The sequence below is a fragment of the Enhydra lutris genome, unplaced genomic scaffold (assembly GCF_002288905.1).
Source record: "Enhydra lutris kenyoni isolate GAN:26980312 unplaced genomic scaffold, ASM228890v2 scaffoldscaffold39, whole genome shotgun sequence".
In the NCBI taxonomy this organism is placed as follows: domain Eukaryota; kingdom Metazoa; phylum Chordata; class Mammalia; order Carnivora; family Mustelidae; genus Enhydra; species Enhydra lutris.
Genome location: NW_019154123.1, coordinates 24242180 through 24270087, shown reverse-complemented (window position 1 = coordinate 24270087; position 27908 = coordinate 24242180). Strand labels below are relative to the sequence as shown.

General features: G+C 39.7%; 1 protein-coding gene across 1 annotated transcript; it reads right to left on the bottom strand.

Annotated features, from left to right (window-relative positions):
• Nucleotides 1-204: 204 nt before the first annotated feature.
• Nucleotides 205-27908, bottom strand: LOC111155046 (family with sequence similarity 162 member A). Its single transcript, XM_022515073.1, has 5 exons — nucleotides 27720-27908; nucleotides 9084-9206; nucleotides 6584-6692; nucleotides 2916-3024; nucleotides 205-523 (listed from the first exon to the last, which is right to left on the bottom strand). Exons 1-5 carry the CDS (start codon nucleotides 27751-27753, stop codon nucleotides 431-433), a joined length of 468 nt encoding a protein of 155 aa, XP_022370781.1. The 5' UTR covers nucleotides 27754-27908; the 3' UTR covers nucleotides 205-430.

Genomic DNA, 27908 nt, shown 5'->3' with positions numbered 1-27908 from the left:
CTACAAGATGCACCTAGGCGTGTACGCAGCCGGCCTTCCTTATCTCTCTAGAAATGAATACACAGAAATATAGAACTACAAGCCATTTAGCTTCTGCAGAGAAAATCACTTTGGTAATGGAAATTAAAGATATGGTATCTGACTCTCTAAAGAGTTAATACTAAGGTTTAAATAATTTGCCCCATTTTTCATTCATTTCCTCCAAAAAGCTGAAAGGCTGCATTTAACCTAGATCACAGCCACAAAAATATAGACAAGTTGTTTCTTTAAAGAAATTTATTTGTCCCACTATATCAGGAATGGGGAAATTACAAATCTGTGCAAACCATACTTTCATGAAATGGATCCTCATACCGTATTTTTTAATACAGGCTAATTGCTGCAACATTATTCCTGCAATTTCAAAATCCAGCCAACACAGATACCTCTGCTACTCTGTTTTGGCCTTCAGAGTTGCTTCTTCTCTCAGGCGAGCTTTTTTTTCTAAGTTCAGGCTTGTTAAAGACTCGTTTCTTTTGACAGCCTAAAATGAAACAAATTTGAAAAAGGGTTTGGGGAGGATATCATTACCCCACACTGATGTCAGCAGATTAACTAAGCCAGTGCAGTCCCAAAATGCTCTGCCGTGGGCACACTGAGCACGGAAGCCCCCTCTGTGTGCCTTCTGCTTCCTCTAGAACTTCACAGTCCAATAGCCCATCCAGTCAAGCACAAGAGAAATGCCATACCCTCTACCTTTTTTCTGGCCTATTTCTTTAAATCTAGCTTCTTCCCTTATAATTTCTTCCTTTATCTTTTCCCTTTTCCGCTCTTTAGTATTGAATACCTTTTTGTTTCCATTTCTATCCTTTTTTTCCCTTTCCCTGTTCTTTATTGCTACCATTTCTCCTTCCCCAACTCATTTGTATACTTTCATACCCTTCTAACTCCTTATTCCTCTTTTACCAAAAATATTCAGCTTTGGGATCCCAGACTTTACCAAATACTGTGATTAATGAGTCTCCGCAGTATCTATATCGCACTACTCCATTCTTTGACAGTAAACTGCAGTGGGGGAGAGCCAACCATCCTCTTCCCTTGTTTCCCTCCATGTGACCTGTTACATGCTTGTAAAGCTTACATAAGCAGACCAGTTTCCAAAGTTTCACACCGAATAAATGAAACTAGCACCCTATATATAAGGTGGGATTTTTTAATATCTGTGTAATTTCACATATAAAGAATTAGGTATGGGAAGGGAGAGGAGAAAGGGAATGGTAAGTTGATGGTGAGGACAAAACATACAATGGCTAATTCCTCTCTTTTAAATAGCACTAAGTCTAAAAGTTCTCCACTCTAGTAGCATTTCCCAACTTGTAAGGAATGGATAGTTCCACGTCAAACAAATGAGATGGTTTCCTGGCATGTAAAGGAGAGAAACTCTCTTAAAGTTCATGGTATATACCGTTAGATAAAGCTAGAAGAATTCCCAAGGGGTAACTCGTTTCTAGAGTATTTAGACTCAGCTTAGTATAATAGGTATACAAAAGCAATGCAGACTTCTTGGAACTCTAGAAGTCCCTATGTCCTGTCCACATGCTTCTGTAAGTTTCAGTCTGAGAACTAAGCATGAGAAGTCAAAGAGGAAGCCAGAAGAAAATCTGAAGTGGGGGAGAATAGAGATGTCAAAAGAGCTTCACCCAGTCCTGCATACTTGTCTTTCATGCTCCCAAAAGGTCAATCTAACTGGTCAGTATTTTCCACTCCTGAAGTCTGAAGAGAGCCAGAAGTTCATTTCCTTTTACTCTGCACTCACTGGAGATAAGGGAAGTCAGTTACTGCTAGGTTGGTAGAACCTTTTTAATATCTGATAATAGACACAAGACATCTCTTTGCACATGGAAGCTGTGATATATAAAATTAGACATGGTATTGAAATAAGGGTTTGACCATTGCTGCTGCATATAAAAAAAACCCTATATTTTAAGCACAAGATAATATTATGAGAGTTTGGGAACTTGCAAACTTGGCTCTACATTTTTATCCTGCCACTTATCCAGCTATGTGACTTTGGGAAAATGACTTAGTATCTCTAAGCTTCAGTTTCCTCTTTTATAAAGTATGGATAATAAGAGAACCTACTGCTTAGGTTCTTAGGATACTGTGGTGAGTTTAACAGTGCCTGCTGTATAATGAGCCCTTGATAAGTGGGAGCAATTTTACTATCACCTCAGTTAGGTCTAGTTTCAAACTGCGGCTTTGCCGTTTAGATGTGTGGCCTTGGGCAAATTAGCAGCGCTTTCTTAGCTCTGTTTCCTCATCTATAAATGAGGTCCTAATAATAGTACCTATTTTGTCATGCTGCTGTGAGGTTCAAATGAAAGAAAAGCCAAGTGCTTAGAAGACAGTGAGTATTCAATTAATGATAGGTTAAAACAAAGATTTCTAGACTTGAATGCCTATGTACTTGTTTAGGAGCTATTGTCCTCACACATGTGGCCCCGCGCGGCCAAGCTTCAAGTCCAGAGCAGTGACTAGAATGCTCACCAGGGCTAAGGCAGCTGGAGCGTGGATGAAGACGCTCACTTACCGGGAGTGCCGGACAGACACGCCGGTGTCATCAATAGATACAGCACGGACATTTTTCTGGTTTCACATTACTTACGACATCTGTGATAACTAATCACTTTCTTTTTACTTTGTGTGAAACTAATTTAGTCCTTTATCTTGCCAAAATTAGGATTTGCTATTTATCCCCAGGCATGACATCCCAGGTTTGCCCCTCCTGTGCCTCATTTCTTATCACTGTTTGTTTCTTATCATTTCTCATGTAGAAAGCAGCCCTCTCTTCTCAAGAGAATAAATAAAAGGGTCAACCCCTGATTTCCTGTAGATCCTTTGTAAAAAACAGCGGCAGAGAGGAAGTCCGTGCTCACCTTCTTGCCCTCAATAACCATCCAGATGCACCCTGCCACTGTCAGGGCAATCATTGCATAGCTGACCTTCACTCGGATCTTGTTCTTTGCAGCATCAAGCATCTCAAACCTAATAACACAATGAGATTACGAAGGAAAGTTAACTTTTCTCTTTCTGAAGTTGCCAGTAGGAAATAAAACTCTGTGTAACACAAATCAGAAATGGAGTGGTACCACAAATAGAAAAAGAAAGATGCAGGCCTGGAAATCTTGCAGGATTTGGGGGAATGTGAGGGGGAAGATGAGGCATTTTCACAACTCACTTAAACTTATTAATAAAATCCAGTAAGACAGCACAAACTTTAAGAAAAAGAGAAGAAAGCATGAAGACAGGAAGTGGATCGAGGAACAAAGGGGGAAAAAAGGCAAGGGGTATTACTCTATGCTTGCTATTGGCTTGGAAGCCAATTTTGGCTTCCAAGTTTCACACTAGCAGCCAATGCTAAAGTGAAAACAGGAGCTGTTTCTCCCGGGGGGGAGGGGTTCTTAAGAAGATGCTACTGATACAGTGATTGTTTAATAATAAGAGATACTGCAATGAACTTCATGAGTTTTGTACATTTCAACACAAATCACAGTTCAGAAAACAAATGTGGGAGTAAGTCAAACAATATGATCTTTATATCTAAGTTTTCGCTCTCTGCCTTGAAGCAGGAATAGGAATAGTTTTAATAATCTAAATCTAATACTTAAATTTAGAACCAGGTATAGATTCCAGAGACTATCTGAAACAGCAGAAAGATTCTTTAAGCAATACTTCCTCAGTGTTTACCTTTTAACTACATTTTGCTGAAATTGCAGGACAGTGAACTTGAGACTGTGCTCTTTGGAAAGTTCCTCTTTGAACCTGCCCACTGAATAGAGACCCGTGTGCCTTAACAGAAAATTGAGGGTTGGATTATTGTTCTTGTGTGGAAGTCAAGAGGTCCACCAAGGGAGAGTCTAAAGGGAAGGCCACTGCACCCTTGTGAGTCTGTCTGTAGCCAGTGAGTTGTGGTTCTGTTACACGAGTCTTGCAGATCCTCAGGGCAGATCCTCCAAATGGACCCTTGAGAGAGCACCAGCCTACTCAGTAGGGGTGTGGATAGGAAGTGATTGTCTCGAGATGATGGGATTAAAGTGCTAACTTCCTTCTTTCTTTTTACCCCAAGATTTTTAACACACAATACTTTTCAAATCAGGAGGGAAAAAGTACTTTAAAATTGCTTGGAAGGAGGTACAGGGTCCAGGCATTGCAGGTGGTAGGAGAAGCCTGAAAGGATAGATGTTGTGATGTTAAGAGGGGACCCAGGGAGGCAGCCATGTGAACAGAGTTCTCCAGGCACTGAAGCTGGGCCTGCAGCAGGGTGAGAGGAACCAGGGACAATTGCTAAGGACAATGGATTGCTCTATTAAGAGCATCTGAGAGTCCACCAACCACAAACTACCCACGTTGACAGTATTTTATGTGAATTGGCATTTCCAACTAAAGTGCTGCGATATTCCTGAAAAGTAATATATTTTACTTTTCATTAGAAATATTTTACATTCGGGGGCACCTGGTGGCTCATTCGGTTAAGCAGCCAACTCTTTTGATTTTGGCTTAGGTCATGAGCTCAGGGTTGTGGGATCAAGCCCTGAGTCGGACTCCTCGCAGAACTTGGAGGCTGGTTGGGATTCTCTCTCTCCCTTTGCCCCTCCCCAACCTGCTCTTACGCCAGCGTGCTCTCTCTCTAAAAAATTTAAACAAATAAGTATTAGGGGCATCTGGGTGGCTCAGTGGGTTAAGCCTCTGCCTTTGGCTCAGGTCATGATCTCAGGGTGCTGGGATGAAACCCTGTGTTGGGCTCTCTGCTCAGTGGGGCGCCTGCTCCCTGTCCCCCCTCCCTGCCCGCCTGCCTCTCTGCCTACCTGTGATCTCTGTCTGTCAAATAAATCTTTTTTTTTTAAGTATTATACATTAAAAATATTTTACATTATAAAAGTAAAATACATTTAAATAAGGTCATGAGATTGCCCTCCATTCTATAGGAAGCAATCAGAATGGGCAAGTTAAGCAGTGCCTGTTCAGAACTACCGGCATAAGGATGAACACTTGCCCGGGCTCACAGCAGAACATTCTAGGGTGACTCAGTAGGTAGTACGTTAGGCTTGAGGGGGATCCTGGAACCACCTGTAAGGCAGACTGAGGAAGGTATTCCATGGCAAAAATCTATATAGCACCTATTAGGGCCATGGGTATGCAGCAGTTTGTCTTCTCCTGGAATACTGAGGAAGAAATTAAGACACAGGCAAGAACTTAATATCGGGTGCCTGGGTGGCTCAGTCGGCTGAGCATCTGCCTTTAGCTCAGATCATGATCTCAGGGTCCTGGGATGGAGCCCCAAGTCCTGCTCCCTGCTCAGCAGCGAGTCTGCTTCTCCCTCTTCCTCTGCCTCTTCCCCTGCTCCTGCTCTCTCTCTCTCTCTCTCTCTTTACCTCCGTCTCAAATGAATAAATAATATTTAAAAAAAACCCCACCTTAATATAATTGTTATTTCCAGCTTGCTCTTATTTTCCAGGAGAGTACACTGTCATTTTGACCGGCAGAAGTAGAATGGCTGTTAAAGCCATTGTAAACAAAAAAAGCAATTAACACTTCTCTTCCTGGGAAAAGATAACCCTGAAAGAACTCAGATCATCTAAAATCATGCCTTGAAACCAGAAGCCAGAAGTTCAAGGAATAGGTTCTTACCAGAAGGAAATGTCTAGGAGCTTTGTCCCAAGTCCCTATCTCCGAAGAGGATGGTGCCCCACAGGGGAGATGGCACCTGCTTCTCAGAATCTCTCTTGGCCAGGATGCAAACCAGTCAGGGTCTTTAACATCAGGCTGGAGCAATGGTTCTTAATCAGGTTTTTTTTTCTGTCCTCCCACCGGACATTTGACAAAGTTTGGAGACCTTTTTCACTGAGTGTTACTGGCATCTGGGAAATGAAAAGGCCAAGCGAGGTGCTGCTAAACATCCTACCATGTACACAACAGCACCCACCAACAAAGACTATCTGGCCCAAAATGCTGATAGCACTGGGGTTGAGAAACCCTGGGTTTGAGGAATCTACACTCGTCCACAGACTCTGAAAAAGTCCCAGGATCCTGGGAGGGCTGGGTTTAAGGAAGTTGGTGAGAGGGACAGGAAAGCATGCTTTCTGGGATCTCAGTAAGAGAATATGTTACTCTTAAATACTTTTATGCTATTATGAATAAAAAAATAACCTTTTATTCAAGTATTGTTGAATACCTGAGTGGATTTTATAGAATATAACTATTAATTATTGTCAATGGCACCTAACTGATACACCCAGATTAAAAATAAGCTAAGAACAGTGAACATCACTGCTTAGTCACATTCCTGTAGCTCAGGAAAGAAATCAGTCAATTGACTTCAGAGTACCCGACAGCTCTCCAGTAGGCACAACACAGCGTATCAATGAGATACAAGATCTTCCAGCACTGTTTTTATTGCAGGTACTTGCCAAAGAGGAAACATTTTGAGATGTGACAACTGTTCTAAAATTTGGTGAAAGTTCTTAGTCAAATTCAAAGGAAATGTTTTGCCTTTGAAATCAGCAAGGAAGAAAAGCTGCTTATAACCCCTATGTTCGGCACTCACGAGATAGTCTCTGGGATATCATCCTCCTTTTTGAAGCGGCCTGACCATATCAGGATCTTCCTCTCCCAGTCTGTAGGTTTGTGTAATGGCACTCTGTGGCTGTAAGTGTCTATGAGAAAAAACAAGACAAGGTATCTTATTTGAGGTTATGACTCTCAAATTTAGCAATTAAAAAATGCTATTTGTGCTTTTTTAGCTATTCGTGAAACAGAAACATTGAGAAACCTCGAGCTAATTTGAGCTTTATTCAAATGGGATTTCTTAGGATGCCTCATTTCTCAAATGAGGTTCCAAAATTCTGTGGGGACTGAGGTAAAATAAAAATATTTCCTAGCCATTGAAAGTTGAAAGAACACCAGAAACAAACGTAAAGGTAAAGATGAACTAAGAAGGGAAAAATGAGAAGCTTATTTGACTTCAGTAGAAAAAGAGAAAGGTTATAAGGTAAAATAAGATCACAAGAGACCTTGAATGCCAGGCTACGCTTTTTAAACCTGATTTGGGAACCACTGTACACTTTGAAGCAAGGAAGAAGTTAATGTTTTAGAAGATTAATCTGCATAATAGACGGAAAAGAGAAAAGAAGGATAGAATAGAGTGGGCAACAAGTTCAAATGGGAAGCTGTAAAGAGAATGAAGTGATATGTTCTGAACTGAAGTTGTAACGGTAGGAACAGAGACAAAAAAGTCTATCTGAAGATGACTGAAAGGGTTTGGAGGCTGATTAAATTAAGACCAGGAAGGAATCAAAGAAGAACCTCAAACGTGAATGAGTAAGACAACAGCAGTACTGTTAACCAAGATAAAGAGACTGTGAAAAGAACCAGTTAGAGAAAGGAAAAAGCATGTATGCCTTTTTATATAATATTGAGTCTAAATTTATGCCATCTGAATAGGTCTCATTAATGAAGTCAGAGTTGAGATAATCAACGGTGCAAAGGGAGAGCCAGTGAAGGTGATAAAGACCCAAGAGAGGGGACAGGAGAAAGGGGCAGCAGAGGAAAATGCAGTGGCAAAAGAGGGAGATGAATAAGAAAGGCACACAACCACAGACTGTAAGAGAAAGTCTTTCAAAAAAAGGAGATGTCACTGAAGGAACAGAAAAAGTTAGGGAGTCACAGAATGTTAGCATTAGAAGGGACCCTGAAGATAATTTCATCCAACTTCCATGTACTGCCTACATCTCCTGCAGACAGACCATCTCCTTGACTTTGCTGCCTACATGACACACTCATGCCCACCTCCACACCTTTGCTTGTGCTGTTCTTTTTGCTTAATCAGAAGGCAACAGCAAAGGAGCTGGAAAGTCCCTAGGAGAAAAATCCATAAAGAACTGAAGGTGAGAAAAGAGGTTTAAAAGTATAGAAATAGTATTGCTCTAGTTTTATCTTTTAACCCTTCCAGCACTTAGCACAGCTCTATAGTTATTGTTTTTTGTTTTCATTTTAAGTACATTAAAGACAATTTGGAAAGTACAGATGTAAAAAAAAAAGACGATAAATACTATCCCTAATTCTCCTGCCATAGCAGAATCACTGTATTTTTATTTTGGTAGTGTTTCCTAAGTCTTAGCCCCATAAGTATGGGGGTTTATAGGTCTCTTTATATAAATCTACATATTTATATGGCTATCATGCTACGCTTACACACGATATAGAAGTCTGTATCCTGATTTGTTCACTGACATTATGACAAACATTTCCCATGCCAGTACACGGTATTTATAAGCACCATTTCCTACAGCTGCACAATCTCGTCAAGTAGATCTAACATACAGATTAACCATTCCCAGATTATCTGACATTTAGATCAGTTCTCATTTTCCTATTATATATAAAATACGGGAACAGCTTTATATTCAGAGCTTTTTTCCATATATAGGGATTATTCCTGAAGACAGATCCCCAGAAATGAAATACCAGGTTGAAGGGTATAAACATTTTTAAGCTCTTGATAAATATTCTTTGAGGACAGTTCTTTTCTGTTTACCAAGACCTGCCTGACGCTAGTATACTCCCATGAAGAAGTAATAAGCAAATAGCTCATGGGACCCTACAGTATATATATAATACTCCTTGTTTCCACAGTGGACAGTGACAAGTGTTTAAGAATAAGACTAATGATGGCTGAAATTAATGCCCAAGCCAGAGGCTAGCCCTAGTTTTATTGTATCTAAAATACCGTTTCCCAATTTGGTTCATCTTTGGGGTTCCTTAAAAGACCATTTCGAGATCTCTATTTACTTTGGTGCATCTATTCTCCAACAAAAAGCTCCAATCTAACCCTGGAAATAAGAGGTAAAAATGACAGACGAGGAAAATGAAGACAGCACTGCTTCACATGAGCCAATGTAAGTACAATCTGGGAGGCATGGACTACAAGATAGGGAAGGACGTAGGAACCCCTGGAACAACCTGTCTTTTAGGGTCTTTTGATTCCAAGTTGTTTCACTCTTTGGGAACTGCTTCATCCATATCTGGAAAAATGAATAAAAACTTACAGGCTGGAGCTTTTGGACTTTCTTGTGGCTTGGCACAATATCCATTTATTCTCTTCAAATCAGAGTTTCTGGTAAGTCTTAGAGATGAGGAAGCACCTCTTTCATATAACCTAAAATAACTTCCTAGAAAAGACAGAGAAATGTTTCAGAGAAAGAAAATCTAATGTCTCAAAATGAAAAATGCCTACAGAATATATGTTTCACTTATAAAAATTAACTCATTTAAAAAGTGAATATACTACTCTCTATGTAAGACAAACATATTTAAGATATGATACTTGGTGCTGTTTTAAACTATACATGTTTATATTATACGTTAGCAATTTATACTATAAACATTTTATCAGCTGTAAGTTTTATCAAAGTACTTCTCACATGTATCCTGTCATGACAATGGTTCTGGTGGAAATATTACATATTATAGCCTGGGCAGTTAAACCAGATGCCAAGATGCCAGTACTACTCTGGTCAACTCTGGGTAGCCTGTAATGGCCAGCAAGCGGCTCTAGAAAGCCTTCTTCCACCCAAGCTGTAATTCTCCAACTGGAAATCAACTTTAGGTGTAGTCATGAATTGTGTAAAATTTTAAAACTATATATTTAAAACTGTATAAAACTGTGTGTGTGTGTGTATAAATTTTGAAAATCTAAGTACACATAGGGATCAGTATTATAAATCTCCATATACTTACCGCCCAGTGTCAACAATTAAGCCAATAAATATGGTTTCATCTGAACACCCCTAACTCCCAACTAGATTATTTTATTTTTAAAGATTTAATTTATTTATTTTTGAGAGAGATAGAGAGAGTCGGGAGAGAGGGAGGGAGAGGAAGAGAGAGAATCCTCAGACTCTGTGCTGAGCGCACAGCCCAACCCAGGTCTCAATCTCACGACCCTGAGATCATGACCTGAGCCAAAGTCAAGAGCTGGACACTCAACTGACTGAACCACCCAGGCAACCTTTTATGAATTATTTTAGAGCAAATCCCAAATATCCCATTAGTTCATCTATAAATACTTCAGTATGCATCTCAAAACATCAACTTTTCACAAAACCATTATCCAGAATACCATTAGCTTAATTAAAAATATTACATCCTTGATATTAGCATGTGATGATCAAATAATAAATTTCCCCAATGGGCTTATAATTTTTTTTAATAGTTGGCTTACTCTAAATAGGTGCACACTGAATATGGTCAATGTGTCCCGTGTAGGTCTCCCCCTCCTTTCCTGTCATTTGTTGAAGAAGCTAGGTCATTAGTTCTACAGAATTTCTCTCTTTTGGGATTTTGCTGATGGTGTCCCTTTGATGTTGTTCAACATATTCTTCTAAATTCTTTTCCTTATAAACAGATTTTTGAGGCTTCATCAGATTTTGAATTTTTAGCAAGAATACGCCATAGGCAGTACTGTGTATTCCTACTGTATCCTACTGTACTGATCCAACTGTATCAGTCTGACTCCTCATACCTTATAAAGACCACCACCACTGTTGACCTTTCATTTGATGTTTTTAGCAGACATTGATGATGTTACCTAGATCTATTATTTCAAAATGGACTGTAAAATGGTCATATTCTACATTAACTATTTGATTATCCTAAGTTAAAAGTTCACAAGAAATGTGGAATAAATGCTTGGTTCTTCCAATTTGCCAGTTTTCAAATTAATGGATTGCTTTCCTTATAACCTCCACAGGTGATAATTTGTTTAAAAATAAGATAAAGTGGGGGGCCTGGGTGGCTCAATTGGTTGAGGTTCCAACTCTTGGTTTTGGCTTAGGTCATGATCTCATGGGCTGTGGGATTGAGCCCCATGTCCAACTCAATGCTCAGCAGAAGATGGGTCTGCTTGAAGATTCTCTCCCGCTGCCCCTCCCCCCACTACTATGCATGAGCTTGTACACGCGTGCTCTCTCGGATTAAGTGGAGAAATCTTTAAAGAAAACAAATAAAAACAACATAAGGAACTCTTGCATTTTTAACACATGTTCCCCAGCACATCTGAGTCATTTTTATTTTTGATGCTCAGATAATGCCATTTTTAGTCACTAGGGACCCTTCTATGTTGGCTCCTGAGTACTTTCAACATGTGCTCAGTGATCATTGATACCTTCCTTACTTTCTGACATGACATTCCAGATTCATTTTGAATGCTTCTTGCCCCTGATTTGGAATCAGACATTCCTTTAGTGTGCTCTGGTTCCTTTAAAGAGGAAGTATTTTTAGAGGTGCCTTAGGAAGGCTCATTATTAGTGAGTTTGTCATTGTTTCCATGCCTTCTCAGTGAGCAAAACTAGGAAATTAATTCATTCTTAAAACAAAGGTATGCTTAAGAACTTACTTTCGGGGGCTATGGGGCACAGTCAGTTAAGCATCCAACTCTCGGTTTTGGCCCGAGGTCATGAGATTGAGCCCTGTGTTGGGCTCTGCACTCAGCTTGGAGTCTGCTTGAGATTCTCTCTTCCCCCTCTCTCTGCCCCTCCTGCTCATGCTCTCTAAAATAAAAATAAATGTTTAAAAAAAAATTTAGTTTCCGTTAACCATTTTCACCTTCAGCCTTAGCATAAAAATTTTTAAATCAGTCATAATTAATCAGATTTCAAAGCACAGACAGCCAAAAATAGTTTGGATGAGGATGAGAGAAAAGGGGGGGGGGTGTGATTCTAAGTATGGGAGTCATGGTACGGAGAGACCAAGGCTGGTACAGGATTCAGAATCAGAATTGCCCTACAATCCTAGAACGTGGAAAAAGTGGAGCACTATGAAGTACAATGGAACAGAAAAGAAAGTTGGAAAGGCACCAGTGATAAATCTGATTACTGTCCTGGCACTGCCTGATGCTCCGTGTAACCAAAAAAGGAATGCCCAAGACTTGCCTTCAATGCAACAAGAATGTGCTCTCACAGCTATGTGGATAAAAGCTCACAGGAAAGTTCAAGTAGTTTTTGAAATCCATTTGTTAATAGACAAATAGTCTGTACCTTTGCAGTTCCAAACTCCAACTCGGATTATCTTTGTAGCTTCAGAGTTGGAGTAATAAAGGGAGGCAAAAGAGGGAATAGGAATAAAATATGGTTAGAGGTAGACTTCCCAAAGCTGGTGAGAAACATGATTTCTTCACTTTTTTTCAATTTAAAAGATATTTCTATAGACTTTATATGGACATATGTTTATAATTGTATAAAGATTAAAATAACTTACGGATATGTAACTCTGTATCACAAAATTCATTTTTTAAAAGATTTTATTTATTTATTTGGCAGACAGAGATCACAAATAGGCAGAGAGGCAGGCGGGGGGGGGGGAGCAGGCTCCCTGCTGAGCAGAGAGCCCGATGTGGGGCTCGATCCCAGGATCCTGAGATCATGACCTGAGCTGAAGGCAGAGGCTTAGCCCACTGAGCCACCCAGGCACCCCTAAAATTCATTTTTTAAAAAAAGATTTATTTATTTAATTGGGGGGGGAGGGAGGGACAGAGGGAGAGGCAAAGAGAGAATCTAAAGCAGACTCCCTGTGACCCTAAGATCATGACCTCAGCTGAAACCAAGGGTTGGATGCTTAATCGACTGAGCCACCCAGGCATCCCAAATTCGTCCTTTTAAAGTATACAATTCAGTGATTTTTAGCCTAATCACAAAATTGTGTACTGATCACCACCATCTAATTCCAAAAGATTCTCATCATCCCAGAAAGATGTTCCAAATTTTGACAAGGTCCAACTTAACCATTTTTTTCTTTTGTTGCTTGAGCTTTTGGTGTCTTACACAAGGTCACAAAAGCTTACTTCTATGTTATCTTCTTAGAATGTTATTGTTTTATTATTAACATTTAGATCTGATCGATTTTGAGCTAATATTGGTATATTATGTGTGGAAAGGATCCACCTCCATTCTTTTGCAGGTTTTCAAAATTCAGTTTTCCTATCATCATTGGTTGAAAAAAAACCAAACGATTCTTCTCCCTGTTGAATTATTTTGGTACAATACAGAAAAATCAACTGACCATAAATGTGAGGGTTTATTTCTGGACTCTCAATTCTGTTCCATTAATCTATATTCCCTTCTATTCTATGATGTATCAGCTTAGTGGTTACCTAGTCATTGGACAGAGATGTCCTCTGATGCTTTCCACCAAGAAGTTTGCCAGCCTTTGCCAAAGGGCTTCATGTGCCTGTTGTAGCATGTTCCTGGGGTGGGTCGGGGAGAAGCTGTTCCCACTCAATTAGCTGAGTCAGGTGAAAAACAGGCAAGCCCGGGGAGTGGGAATTTCCAGGGAAGTGCCAGACAAGCTAATTGTAACAATTCTTGGGGGCTGGGGACTTTAGGGAGCTCCAAATCCATTCTGCCCTCTTCAGTGCCTGCTACAACTGCAGGTTTTCATTGAGAGGCTATTCATTTTCAAGCTACTGGGAAGCTGACAGGTGACAGAAAACTGTTAAAGCTATTATAAACTTTGCTGTTCTTACCATGATTTAAGTCATTTTTCTTGGGTAAATGCTACTCAGATTGTCAAGCCTCTGGTTATTTCCTAGTTCTGAAAAAATTTGATTTTAAGGATTTTTGGCAGTGTTTTCATTGATTTTACTTTTTTAAGATTTGTTTACTGGAGAGTAAGAGAGAGAGTGTGAGAGAGAGAGCGTGTGTGTGAGCAGGGGAGGAGCAGAGGGAGAGGGAGAAACAGATTCCGTGCTAGGCACCGAGCCTATACAGGGCTCTATCCCACGACCCTGAGATCATGACCTGAGCTGAAATCAAAAGTCAGACACTTCACCGACTGAGACACTTAGGTACCCCTCATTGTTTTTATATAGGAGTGGATTTTCAGAGGTCCTCTTACATACTGGAAATTGGAACCTGTTTATATATAAAGATTGTGGTTATTTGTCATCTGATTTCTTTCATATAGGGCTACATTTATTTCATTTTCTAAGTCTGTAATCCCAGAAGGCCTTACCCCAGTCTGGGTAACCACACCACCACTGCCACCTAGTGACAGTAAGTGTGCACCAGGAAGAAGTAGATCAATCACAGTGTAATCATCTCTGATTCCTTCCTCATTTTAAATGTGGATAATGTAGTATTTACTGCTCCAGCACTGATTTGAGGGATAACCGGAAAAATGACTGTGAGAGGATTTGGCAAGATGCTTAAAACACGGCAGGTCCTCTAAATTTTCAGTTTGTTTTTGAAGCATGACTTAAACCAGTAATTTTCAAAACATTTCCATAGCACTTTTCAATTTTACCTTTAGAGTGGTCAGAATTTCTCACCAAGGTAATTTTATGCAATTACCAGGGCGCGAAGATATTCTATAAAACTTTACAACAGTTCTTCATAGCTCTTGGGATTAAAACAAAATGCTATAATGTTGTGAGTCTCAAACGTCAGTGTGTGCCAGAACCACCTGAATGGCTTGTTCAGAATCAACAGTTCTGGGGTGGAGGCTGGGAATCTGGATTTCTAACAAGTTCCTAGGTGAAGCCACTACTAATGATTTGACACTACCCTTTCAGAACCACTATGTTTCGTTTGTTTGTTTTTTTTTTTATTTGACAAACAAATCACAAGCAGGCAGAGAGGCAGGCAGAGAGAGAGAGAGAGAGGAGGAAGCAGGCTCCCCGCTGAGCAAAGAGCCCGACGCGGGGCTCGATCCCAGGACCCCGAGATCATGACCTTAGCCGAAGGCAGAGGCTTTAACCCACTGAGCCACCCAGGCGCCCCCATTTTTTTTTTTAATTGTGGTAAAATATACATAACAAAAAATTTACCATTTTCACGTGTACAGTTCTGTGGCATTAAGTATATTCACACTGTTGTACACCATCACCACCATCCATCTCCAGGACTTTTTCATCCTCCCCAGAGAACCCCTTATTTACTGTGACCTACAAGTCCCCATCTTGCACCAGCCTGCCCCATTCCCTTCCTGCAGGCACTGAGACAGAAAGGAACAAGGTTAACTGGCAGTGAGCTGCAAGGTCCACAGGAAGCAAGAAGAATCAGGAATTATTTCCTTAGGTATTGCCCTTCCCCATCCCCCTTAATTAGAACAGAGACAGCTTAGGAGGAGAGAAGACAAGATGCCTCTCGGGTCAGTTTGGGTAATACCGACAAGGCAAAAATGCTATCGTGTACCCCTAATTACTACCAGTCACATAAATGCATGTTTGGAGATATTCATTCAACAAATAATAACTGAGTACCTACTATATATCAGACATTGTTCTAAACAATATACAAAAAGATAAAAATCTATGCTAGTAAAACTTAAGTTTTCTACTGGAGAGAAAATATACATACATATGCACACATACATGCATATATACATACATGCACAGACACACACACACACACCGTTAGACAATAAATGACCGAGAGAGAAAATGAACACTGGGAACGTGACATGCAGAAGTGTTTGTGTGCTTGGAATGGGGTGTGTGTATGAGATTTTAGGTAGACTAGCAGGGTGAGCTCTCTTTGAGAATGCCACTGTCAAAGGAAGTGAGGGAACTAGCTATGCACGTATCTGGTGGCAGGATATTCCAAACAGAAACAACTGTTAAGTGCAAAGGCCCTACAGTATATTTTAGGAACCACAAAGAGGAGGCCAGTGTGGTTGGAACAGAGTAAGGGGAGTAAGATTTGAAGTCATTGAAGTATCTGGAGTGGAGGTGAAATTAAGGACTTGAAGGCATGAGAGGTTTACCTAGATCAGAAAATATCTCCCAACTTTTTTCTTACTACAACTTCATACTGGATGCCAATAATTTTTACCTCCCTAAAGAATAAAGGTTAATTAAAACATGCAAATATAGTCATATTATATACATTAGAAATAACAAATGTAAAAAATAATTTTAAAAAACTGAAATCACTAAAGAAAATTGTGAAGTACTTAATGTGATTTCAGTTATTTTGCAATTACAAAAAAATAAAAGCACATAAAAGTTTTAGTATCATTAAGACTTCCTTTTCTGTCTCAAAGAAATATCCTGCCCTTCAGACATCCAAGACAGAAATTTTCCATCCTTGGTGGATCACAATTAAGAACAAACATACAAACCACAAGAGAAACAGCCCTTTAACCCTATGGCTGCACTTGCAGCCTGCCCCAGGCTGACTGGTTCTGGATCGCCCAGGGCCCTAACAGGAAGTCAAGACGAACCCTCACTCCTGCCTCTAAGGATGTGACTGAGGAATGTCTGGTTAACCTAGTGTAGAGATTCTCAAACTTTATTGTGCCTCAGAATCACCCAGAGGACTTGTAATAGATTACCAGAATCCAGTTCCAGATTTTTTGATTCAGTGAGTATGGGTGGAACCTGAGAATTCCTATTTTTAACAGTTTCCCAGGTGATGCTGCTGCTATTGTTCTGGGGCCTCACAATTTGAAAACAAGTATCTTACAGGTTTTCCCAGTAGTTGGAGACTGAAATGGGTCAGCTGGGATGAGTCTGGTTCAAGTACTGGCTTTTGCCTTGTTGCCCCCTCCTTTCCATAAAAAGCCTTTCCAACCTCATGATGGACAGTGCAGAGAGGTGGAGATGCTTTTTTTCTCAGAATCTTTCAACACTCCTGGAGAGAATCATCAGTGATGTGACCTTAGAATTGATAAATCAAGGTTCAATGAATGCTATGGGAGAAAGAAGCTTTTAGATGATCTAATTTAGTGTTTTATAACCTGTGTGAAGACCAGTTGCCTAATGTGTTTTAAGTACATTGCTAACTATGAAGGCCCTAATGATTTGCTTAAAAATAAAATCATGGCATTTGTCAAAACTCATAAAACTGTATATCACAGACAGCTTTAATATATGCAAATTTTTAAGTATCAAGCAGGATGTTGGGAGAATCCCAGAATGGTATGCAGATTGTGACAAATGTATCAAACTGTACTAGAAATGTATAACAGGACCTAATGCCACAAACTTCAAGGTGGGAAAAAAGAAGCTGACCTAAGTTAACTTTGGAAACATCCTTTTGACCAGAAACTTTAAGACTAAAGACAAAAAGAACTATACATAAACACTGCACTCTAGGTAGCAATTTGATTCTTATAGGAGTATGGGTTAACAATCCTGAAACTACTTTACAAGTATTCCAGGACTGAACAAATAAGTAAATAAGTGGTAGATAATGACAGCCCAGAGAAAGAAGTTCTAAAAGCAAGGGGAGAAGGCTAGAATGAATGAGGTGCTGGATCAGTCAGAGAATTCAGAATAAACAGTTTTACATTGCTGTTTATTAACATATATAAATAAACATATTTATTTATAGGTTATATGTTATTTGTATGTATGTATGTGTATGGAGAGTTGATAAATGTAAGACAGATACAGACATAATCCTAAGTATGTGTGTACACACGGGTTAGTATACATACATGTATTTCCTAGCTCTACCCAGTGGGAGGGCCTGGAATCAGTGACACTTCAGTGGGAACAAGCACACTCAGTGCCCAGATCTTGATTTCTAAATACCATTATCTAATAAAGGGAACTAGGGCTCCTTGGAGAAAAATGGCTGGTTCTAGGCTGAAGCAGAGAGAATATGAGATGAATCTAGAATACCCTGTAATGCCAGAAAGGAAATATTCAAAAAACACAAGAATGTTTTTGGATAGGGGCATGCAAAGGGACATAAGAGCTGATCTGATACAGCCTAACCTGGAATAATTTTAGCAACAAAATAATGTAGTAATAGATTACAACTTAAGGTATAAAAGATACGAATCCATATTAATATAAATAATAGCTGAATAAATAAATGAGGGAGAAGGGACAAATCTTGCCTTTTGGGAAAAAAATCCCAAATACAAGTAGATTCTCTTTCCTCCTGGATTCCTTTCCCCTTGTGGGCAAGTACGAGTTGGACTTTGGGACTTGTTTCCAAAGAACAGAGTATGGGAAGAGAAAAACAGTAACTTTACAAGGAAGGAACAAACTGACCAAGGTTAAAATCACCAGTCATGAATCATTTGGATACTGTGTACCGTCGGAAAGACACTTGACCTCTGTGCTAGTTATTCTGTCGTCAAACCCATAACCCTAGTCTCATCATGAGAAAGCATCAAACCCAAACTGAGAGACATTCTACAAAATATCTGACTTGTATTCTTCAAAAGTATCACGATCATGACAATCAAATGTGAAGCTGTCACAGATCAGAGGAGGCTAAAGAGACATAACAACTGAATGTGATGTGGCATCCTGGAACAGAAAATGGGATATCAGTACAATAACCAGTGAGACCCGAATAAAGTCTGTCCTTTAGCTGACAGTAATACACCAATGTTAATTTTTTAGTTCTGACAAATACACTATAGTTTTACAAGATGTTAACATTAGGGGCAACTGGGTGAGAAGTATACAAAACTCTTGTACTATCTTTGCAACTTTTCTGTAAATTAAAATTATTCCAAAATAAAAAATTATTTATTTATTTATTTATTTATTTATTTATTTGACAGACAGAAATCACAAGTAGGCAGAGAGGCAGGCAGAGAGAGAGGAGGAAGCAGACTCCCCGCTGAGCAGAGAGCCCGATGCGGGGCTCGATCCCAGGACCCTGGGATCACGACCCAAGCCGAAGGCAGAGGCTTTAACCCACTGAGCCACCCAGGCGCCCCAATAAAAATATTTTTAAAAACATGAGTACTGGGATGCCTGGGTGGCTCAGTGGGTTAAAGCCTCTGCCTTCAGCTCAGGTCATGATCCCAGGATCCTGGGATCGAGCCCCGCATCGGGCTCTCTGCTCAGCGGGGAGCCTGCTTCCTCCTCTCTTTCTCTGCCTGCCTCTCTGCCTACTTGTGATTTCTATCTGTCAAATAAAATAAATAAAATCTTTAAAAAAAAAAAAACATGAGTACTTGACTATTTAGTATATCTTGTTTTACTTTTTACATGTTTTATAAATATTTTATTATTTACTTGATATTTATTCCTTTTTAAAATTAGCAAGAATTTGATGTTATCTCTATAAAAATGTCATTCTCACTCACTTGCACTCCAATATGCTTTTGGAATGAGACAGAAAAAGAAAAAAATAGGGTATAGCTGGGAATGTGCCCAATCCAAGGTAGACGAAAATGAAGGTCATCTGACTAATGTACACTGGTAGAAAGGAGATGAGAAAATTATACATGTTGGTATGTATCTTGTCACACCTCGCTATTCTCAAATGTGGCTGACATTGCCTGGGAGCTTGTTAGAAATGCAGATTCTTGGCCCCCACCCCAGACATACAAAATCTGAGTCTGTATTTTTTACTTTTGTTTTGAGAATCAGAACAATTATAAGTCTCAGGAGGACAAAGCTAAAGGTATGCTTATCCTGACAACTGCAAAGCTCATACACCCTTCAGTGAGACATTCAAATGACTCATATGAACATTAAATTTTGAGAAGCAAATAGATACCCATATTCATTCAACAGTTAACGAGTACTCACTATGTGCCAGAAACATGGAGACTAATACCACATATTCCAAAGTCTAGAACAGTACTATTTATTCAGCCTCAGCTGGGAGCTTCATAGTAATTCAAGTTCTCGGACCCCACACCAAACCTTCAGAATCTCCTGGAGTATGGCCTAGGAAAATGTTTTAATAAGCCCTCTAAGTTGATGCTTATGCATACTAAAGTTTAAGCAGCAGTGTTCTAGAAAAGTGAATTTCAAATCGTGCATAAAAGAATCACCAAAGTTCTAGAAAAGTGAATTTCAAATTGTGCATTGAAGAATCACCAAAGCAGCTTTAAAAAATTTTTTAAATTTAAAATTTAAAAAAAAATTTTTTTTAAATATTATTTTTTTTTTTTAAAAGATTTTATTTATTTGACAGACAGAGATCACAAGTAGGCAGAGAGGCAGGCAGAGAGAGAGGGGGAAGCGGGCTCCCTGCTGTAAGCAGAGAGCCCGATGCGGGGCTGGATCCCAGGACCCTGGGATCATAACCTGAGCCGAAGGCAGAGGCTTTAACCCACTGAGCAACCCAGGAGCCCCTAAAAATATTCTTTTAAAAATTAAAAAAAATTTTTTAAAAATGCACAAGGCCATCCAATTAAATCCCAGTGTCTAAGAGTAGGAGTCTGGCATAAATATTTTTTAAAATTCTCCAAGTGATTCTAATGTGCTGCCATGTTTGAGAATCACTGCTCTTCAACACAATCAGTGGAAGTCCCTGTTGGAGCACAGGTCACATGGATGACCAGGGCACCTCCAGAACTCAATACTGGTCTCTGGCAGAGTTCAAAATCCCTCTTTTCAACAACTCATTTACTGAAAAGAAGTTCTGTTTTATTTCTAACTTCTACAGATCAATAACATATAACTCACTACATTCCAAGTTTGGAATCTCCGTAGAGTTGTATACCCAACTTTCAGATTTTACGAGAGCATGTAGACTTCTACACTACTCAGTACTTAACAACATGCACTGTCAATTGTTCTACAGTTGCCTTACCTCCTCATCCCCTTTGGAAAAGGCTCTATTTCACATCCCTCCTCCAGCCTCCACAGCAGCTGACTACCCCTTATGGGTAAAAGACCACTATCTGACTATCTCACAATGAATGATCAGAGCCCACCAGGCTGATCCTACTATGCTGCTATGAGACTGTTTGCCCAACCACCTTCTCTTTTCCTAGTGTACCAGAAGGCCAGGAGCTACCATGACCCTGGCTGGGAGAAACAGCTTGGTTCTGGGGAACAATGTTCCCTTTTCATGTCCTATGGAAAGATTTTTTTAATCTAAATACTTAGGTGAATGGTTCTCATGTTAGCCCACAAATGCCTATATAATCCTCCTAGAATTCAAATAGGATATTGCTTGTCCTAAAATGTTTGCTATGATAGGGAAGGGCAAATCTGAGGAAGGAAAACTGAAAGGTTGTTTTGAGAATCAAATCATTTTTAAGTGTCAGGAGGACAAAGTTAAATGTATGCTTATCCTGACAACTGCAAAGCACATACACATACACCCTTTAATCAATACTATATTTTATACCATTACAATGAAACTGTATGTCAAATGTTTGTAGCCACTCAGTAGACCTAGAAGGAAGAATGACTAAGTGAGGGTAATTACCTCGCTTAGAGAAATTACAGATCTTACCCCTACTCAGAACTCATTTAAATTAGAGAACCACTGATTTAGTTTCCACATTATAAGCAAAACTGGGCTACTCTAAAGGCTGGCCACAACAAAACAAACAAATGAACCTGAGATATTAACTTACTCTGAGCCTTTTCAATGATCAGGTTTGGTATTTCCTATCTGCAATTATTCTGAAAAGGATGGAATATTTTGGCTTCACACTCTGATTTGCCCAGCTCTTGTATGCAACGAAGATTTCCAAATCTGTCTGCCAGGCTCCCATCACTCACAAACCTGCCTTCTTCTATGAGGTCCTTGCTGATGTTCTAGGGCTTCGAATTTAAGACTCTAGCCTAACTCACTCTGAATCTGGGTACTGTGCCTATCCATGTTTCCCCCACAGTAAGATTCCTTTTGTCTGCCAAACTCCCAAAAGGATTTGGGAAACAGGCAGAGCAGTTTTAGGCAGGAGAAAAACACTAACAATGGTGATTTCATAAAGTAAATCTAAGTGCAGGATGCAGGATGGGCCAGGGGCGAGGGACGAGTCGGGGTAAAGGGAGCAGGAGTAGCAAGACATAATTATGGAAATCTCCTTTTTGGTGGTGTCACAACACTGTAGTTCAAGTTGGTTGTATAAAGGAAATAAGACAACTATAGGTCCTAAAAGAGAGGACCTAACAGATGACAAAAATACTCTGGAGGAAAAATGGCAAGAGAGATTGACATTATGAACTTTTGTGGGCTGAACAGAACCCTAATCACCATTTGTAACATTTCTTCTATGGGAAAAAAACTTAGAGTTCAAAAAATAGATTTAAAAATAAACCTTTGGAACCTGGCCAGTTTTTAAGTGGGGAGGAAACTATCTGGTGGCCAAACTTTAGTGAGATGGGGCCATTTCTTGGTGGTTTTTTTCACTCCCATTAACATTCCAGCCCATTCCCAAGAGTGGTTATTTGAAACTCTCTTGGCCTTAACCGCTGACCTCATCTGCTTTTTGACAGAAACTGATTCCCTTCTCCATCTATTTCTCATCCTTCCCTTCAGGTTTATAAGAACACTAGGCTTTCCTTCACTCTAAACTAGTGAACTGTTCCATCTGTGATCCCTCTTACTAAAGGATGTTGTACCAAACTTATCTTGCCACCTCTAGATCCTTCCTGCCAAATGTCTCCCTGCCCTTAAAAAAATAAACTTTAAATTACAAAAGTAACACTTGCTCATTACAGAAAATTTCGAAGCTTAAAAAAAGGTATGAAGAAAAATAAAAACACCTATAATCACATCATCCAGGCATAACAACTTGATATATCTTTCCCAGACTTTTTCCTATGCCTACATATAACATACACATTTTTCATAAATAAGTACTACTACATCTTGCTTATGTCAAAATACTTCTCCAAGATATTAATTAAAAATTGCTTTTGACAGCTATATAACATCCAACATATGGATATAAGCTGAATTCAATCATTCCCTTGACTTTATGTTTCCCAATTTCACTACTACAAATGAACAGTTTGTAGTAGTGATGTATATATATCACTATATAAATCTTTGATGATGTTTCTGATTATTTTCTTATATAGAATCCTGGTAGTGAAGGGTTAGCAAATATGAACCTTTTTAAGAACAGAACCGCTTTCCAGAAAGGCAGAACCAGATTTACATTTTTACCTGTAGTTGATGAGAATTCTTATCTCATTATACCACGGTGGCACTGAGGGCACGCTATCTTTGACAAAAACAAAACAAAAAAAAACCAACAAAAAAAAACAATCACTTGTGCTCAACAGTTTCTATAAATAAAATACTAATCTCCTTCCTTTCAAAGTTCAAATGACTGAGTAAGTGGCATGTATTTAACTTATTACCTTGGCCTCACTACCCACACATTTTACTATAATGTTTCTTCCCCCACTCATTTTACTAAAATTGCTCTAACATTAGTGATCTCTTTCTAGTCCCATGATTATGTTTTTTAGAATCTCATCATTAGCTCATTTGATTCTACTCTTCCCATCTTTAAAGCCATTTGACTCTAATGACCTCAGCCTTCTGCAAGGCCTCTGTCTCTCCTAACATTTTACTGCCACATTCTCTCCCTTCAACTCTGAAGGGAGTTACATTATATCAGGCCTTACATTATATCAGGCCTCCAAGACTCAGTCTTTGCCTCTATCCCACATTCATCTGCCTCAGGGAAGACTCCCTCCTTTGTCCCCTGGTCTTTGACTAAGAGGTCCCATACTCACCTATAACTCAGTGCCACCTACCACTCAATAACTCATGACCCTCTCTGCCACAGCAGTATCCCTTCTTACCTTCCTTACTTCAGACAACAGGGCAATACTCCTTCAGCTCTCCACACTCAAAAACTTCAGACTCCCTTAAATCACCCTATGTCTCACAAAGCCGCACTGATTTCTTCAAAAACACTTTGTAGATATATTCCCTTTCTGGCACATCCATCATCAACTCACACATGGATTTCTGTAATATCTTCACAGGATGTAGCTATTCATGTTGTACGTAGCAACCATGTTAATTTTCCAAAAATGTTTCTTTAATGACTTCTGCTGGAAGACTTCTTTTTGCCCAAATTCAAGTGGTTCAAAACCCTCAAAGGCCACACCTTATCTATTACCTCCTGACTGAAATCCAAGGTAACCCTTCCTCCTTACTATCTTTTCTCCTTCCACATCCTCTCTAGACTCATTACTGCCCCTACCTTTGCTCCTGTCTCTCTCCCATGCCTTCGATTTCAACGAAGCCTTTGGTAATTTTAACCTATACTTCAATTCCTTTCTTAAAGCCAGTGCTATGTTGGGTCTTGAGAAGAGGAGCTCAGTGGGGAAAAGCCCTGATTTGTAGTGTTTGTCAATAACCCTCACCACAGTAGATTTTAAGCTACCAATACAACATGACTAATTGGGAAAAGATGTGCACAAAGCCAATAGGAATTGGCTCCAAGGCACCAGAGCAGCAGTTAAAATCTGTTCTGCAATCCAGAACTTAATATACTGTCATGCATAAGCTCTCCAGATGTATTATACAGGTATATTTGTTCACTGCAACAAACTCCAGCTCTAGTAAGAGTGGGAGTCCACTCATTTTAGAGCTTTCATAGTGTACAGGGCACATAGTGCATGCTCAATAAAAACCTGATGACAAGACCTGGTGGGAGTGAAAGCCAAAGAGCAGTAAAAATGGGCATGTACTCATTTAGGGTTGGTTAGCAAGAACCAACAGAAAGGTCAATGAAGGAGTAGAATGTAGGTGAAATAAAATCATAATGGGAGTCAAGAGATATTGGTTATGTCTCAGCTTTGTACCTGTATGACTCTTCTGAAGCCAAGTTAATTTCCCTCTGAAGCCTTAAGTTTCCTCACCTATAAAACTAGGGGGCTAGACTACAAGACTTAAATGCTACCTGATTCTAATGCTGTGGAATGTCAGTTAAATTGACAAGGATGCTGTCTATGGTCCACTGTATTGGTATAATAATGATAATAACTAAATCATTTAAAAATCTGTTGGTGAGCACCTGGGTGGCTCAGTGGGTTAAAGCCTCTGCCTTCGGCTCAGGTCATGATCCCAGGCTCTTGGGATCGAGCCCCGCATTGGGCTCTCTGCTCAGTGGGGAGCCTGCTTCCTCCTCTCTCTCTTTGCCTGCCTCTCTGCCTACTTGTGATATCTCTCTCGGTCTAATAAATAAATAAAATCTTAAAAAAAAAATCTGTTGGTAGTCCAGCAAAGCTTAGGACAACAAAATTTTTCTGAAGGTGTGAAGAAACATTCTTGTAAAGCCATTCAATTCTTTTGACTTAATAATTATTCTGTAGAAAGTAATAACTTATTAAAAATAATAATTTTAAGTTAATTTTTTAAAAAATTATTAATTATTTAAAATAATTAAAAATAATTATCCCAAAGAGGGGCGCCTGGGTGGCTCAGTCGGTTAAGTGTCTGCCTTTGGCTCTGGTCATGATCCCAGAGTCCTAGGATGAGCCCCGCAGGGGCCTTCCAGCTCAGTGGAGAGTCTGCTTCTCCCTCTACCCACCTCTCCTGCTTAAGCACACGCACTCTCTCATAAATAAATCTTTAAAAAAATAGTAATTATTCCATAGAATATAACTGCCTGTCTGTGAGCTGGACACTAAGTGCTAAGCATTTAGTGAAAACAGTTTAGTCTCTACCCTCATGCAACCCACAGGAGTATGGGTCAGTAGCCATTTAGGTCCAAATCAAGTATCAGTGCCTTTTAACTTAAAGAGCACAGACTGCTCTAAGGAATAGATGCAAGCTATGGATCCTCTCTTCCCAAAACATAAAAAATGAATACAATTTTCAGAGGTTCACAGGACCACTCATCTGTGAAAGGGTCCAAGAACCACAAGTTAACAACTCTGACCTGTATCTCCAGCTACAGCCGCAAAATGAGAAACAAATTCAAGCTCATAAAAACCTGTATTGTTTGCTAAAAAAATACAGCACAGATTACTAACAGAAACAATTTTTAAAAAGGTCCATTGTTTAAAGGATTAAGCTTTGGCTATGTGAAATTTCACTCACCTAGAGTATCTTATTCCATATAATATTCTGGATAAGTGAAGCATGCCTAGATAAGGTTTCTATTTGATCTGCCTTTCCTTTGGTTAAGGTTGCCTGATAAATCAGTCTTCTTACGTGAAAATCCATTTGCACATAAATATGTGCTTCCATTTCACAAGTAAATCTGCATTTCATGACTCTTCCATTTCATATCAGAGAGAATCAATTAACCATGACAAACACATACACAATACACACATATCCTGAATAAGCATCTTGAATGAAATAAAGAGCACAAGTTCCTGAATTAGAAGGCACTTACTCATCTCCTGGCTCTAACATTTTATGGCTAAATGATCATGAACAAGTCATTTAACCATCTGACCTAACGTTCATTCACTTGTACATTGGAAAATGGATGATAAGACTTACCTAAGAAGGGTACTATAAGAAAACAACCAAGTAAAATAATGTATGTCAAAGTATTTAGCTATAAAATGGACACAAGTAGGTGAAAGGGCAGATTGCTTAGAGTTGCTCACAAAACATCAGACATTCAAAGAAGTTCCTTTGGAAAGAGTTCTTCATAAAACATTCTTAGTGGATCTATCTGGAATAAAATAAATTGTTCTTAAATTGCTCAAGGATTTTGTTTTGACTGAGTGCCCAAAAGTGAGGTTCTTAAATATCAAAAGTCTGCAGAGAGGCTTTGGAATCTTTATAATGCATAAATATATTTTCAAGGCAGGAAGATAAACTACTTAAAACCATAGGGTCTTAGTTCCTTTATAGTCAAAGTCCCTTCCACTCAATGTATTTTAGCTTTTTTTTACAAAGCATTGATTCTTTGATTTACCTTGTAATAGCTAACAGGTCAAAAGGATGTACACAAAAGATTTTAGGGTAAATGAGTTCAACAGAAGCTAAACAAATCAATGAAATCAATCTCTTTTAGCAGAGGAAATGTTTAAAGGAAGTAAATAATATTCTCCAGTTTGAGACATGTTTTCCAGTCCACTCTCCACTGGAACACAAAATAAGGATATAAAAGGTAACTTTACACAATTTTACATAATTCATTTACATTTGCAGTGTACATTTACATTATTTCAATAGGCAAGTATGGGGTGATTCTTCCTTTAAAATTTGAAATAAACAACTTTTTAATAATTTGTTACCCAGAAATAAAAGATCAGTCATTACTCCTTACCAAAGTTCATAAAGGTGACCAAAAGTGATTCGCCCAGGTGCCTAGAAAAGAGCCAAGCGGCAAACATTCTGATTTCTCAGCCCCTACTAAGCAAAGGCTCTGCTGGTTCCCCAAGAAGACAAATTAAGCTCTGACTCTAAATACTCATTATACAAATGTCTACTAGAAAAATAAACTGCAGATTCTACATAACACTTAACTGTCGAATTGTTTAAAAGAAATGTATCCCCCATTTTAGGAAAACAATTAGTATTATTCGGTAATACTTTAAATCCCTTTCCTAATCAGATACTAAGTGAGTAGGAAATTCTAGACTCTAAGTTTTCTCTGAGAGCAGGTATAATAAGCTCTTGAGATGGTGAGGGCAGGGGAGACTCAAGACTCAAGTAGAGCTACGGACAAGAGAGGTCAGGGTGGAAAGCTGAATCAGTCAGGAAACGGGGGAGTTCTAGGGATGGCAGGTGCATTAAGCACTGAGCTCAGAGGACAGTGGGGATGGGGGGGTCGATAAGGATCGGGGAGCAAGGGCTCGTTAAGTTGGTGGGAGGTGGGTGGATGGAGGGCCAGACGCGACGGTCACTCTGGGCCAACCCCTACTACCTGCTAGCAGTTGCTCGCTCAGCCTTTGCTCTCTCCCGTCACTCCGAGCAACTTCGGAGTGTGCGGTAAAACCGAGCAACTACCAGACCTGGGGAAGCTGCAGGATTCCTCAATCTCCAGCAGCCAAACTGGCTTCCCAACCTCCCCAAGCCCGGCCCGCGTCTCACCCGCTGCCTGGCGCAGGCCGCGCAGGCTCCCCATGGCCGCCTACTCCGCTGACCCGACAGCGCCTCCCGGGCGGTGACGGCACGGACGCATTCAATGTCACCAAACGCCCGCAACGGGCAAGAGGCGACCGGCGCAGGCGGGCAGGACTTGGGCTACTTGAGGGCTGACCGAGCGGGTCGGGCGTGACG

Coding starts and splice junctions, on each gene's coding strand:
- LOC111155046 (XM_022515073.1), bottom strand. CDS start 27,753: ATGGGGAGCCTGCGCGGCCTGCGCCAGGCAGCGG. Junction 6,693..9,083: donor AAGTCCAAAAGCTCCAGCCT/GTAAGTTTTTAT, acceptor TTTTTCTCATAG/ACACTTACAGCCACAGAGTG. Junction 3,025..6,583: donor GATATCCCAGAGACTATCTC/GTGAGTGCCGAA, acceptor TTGTGTTATTAG/GTTTGAGATGCTTGATGCTG.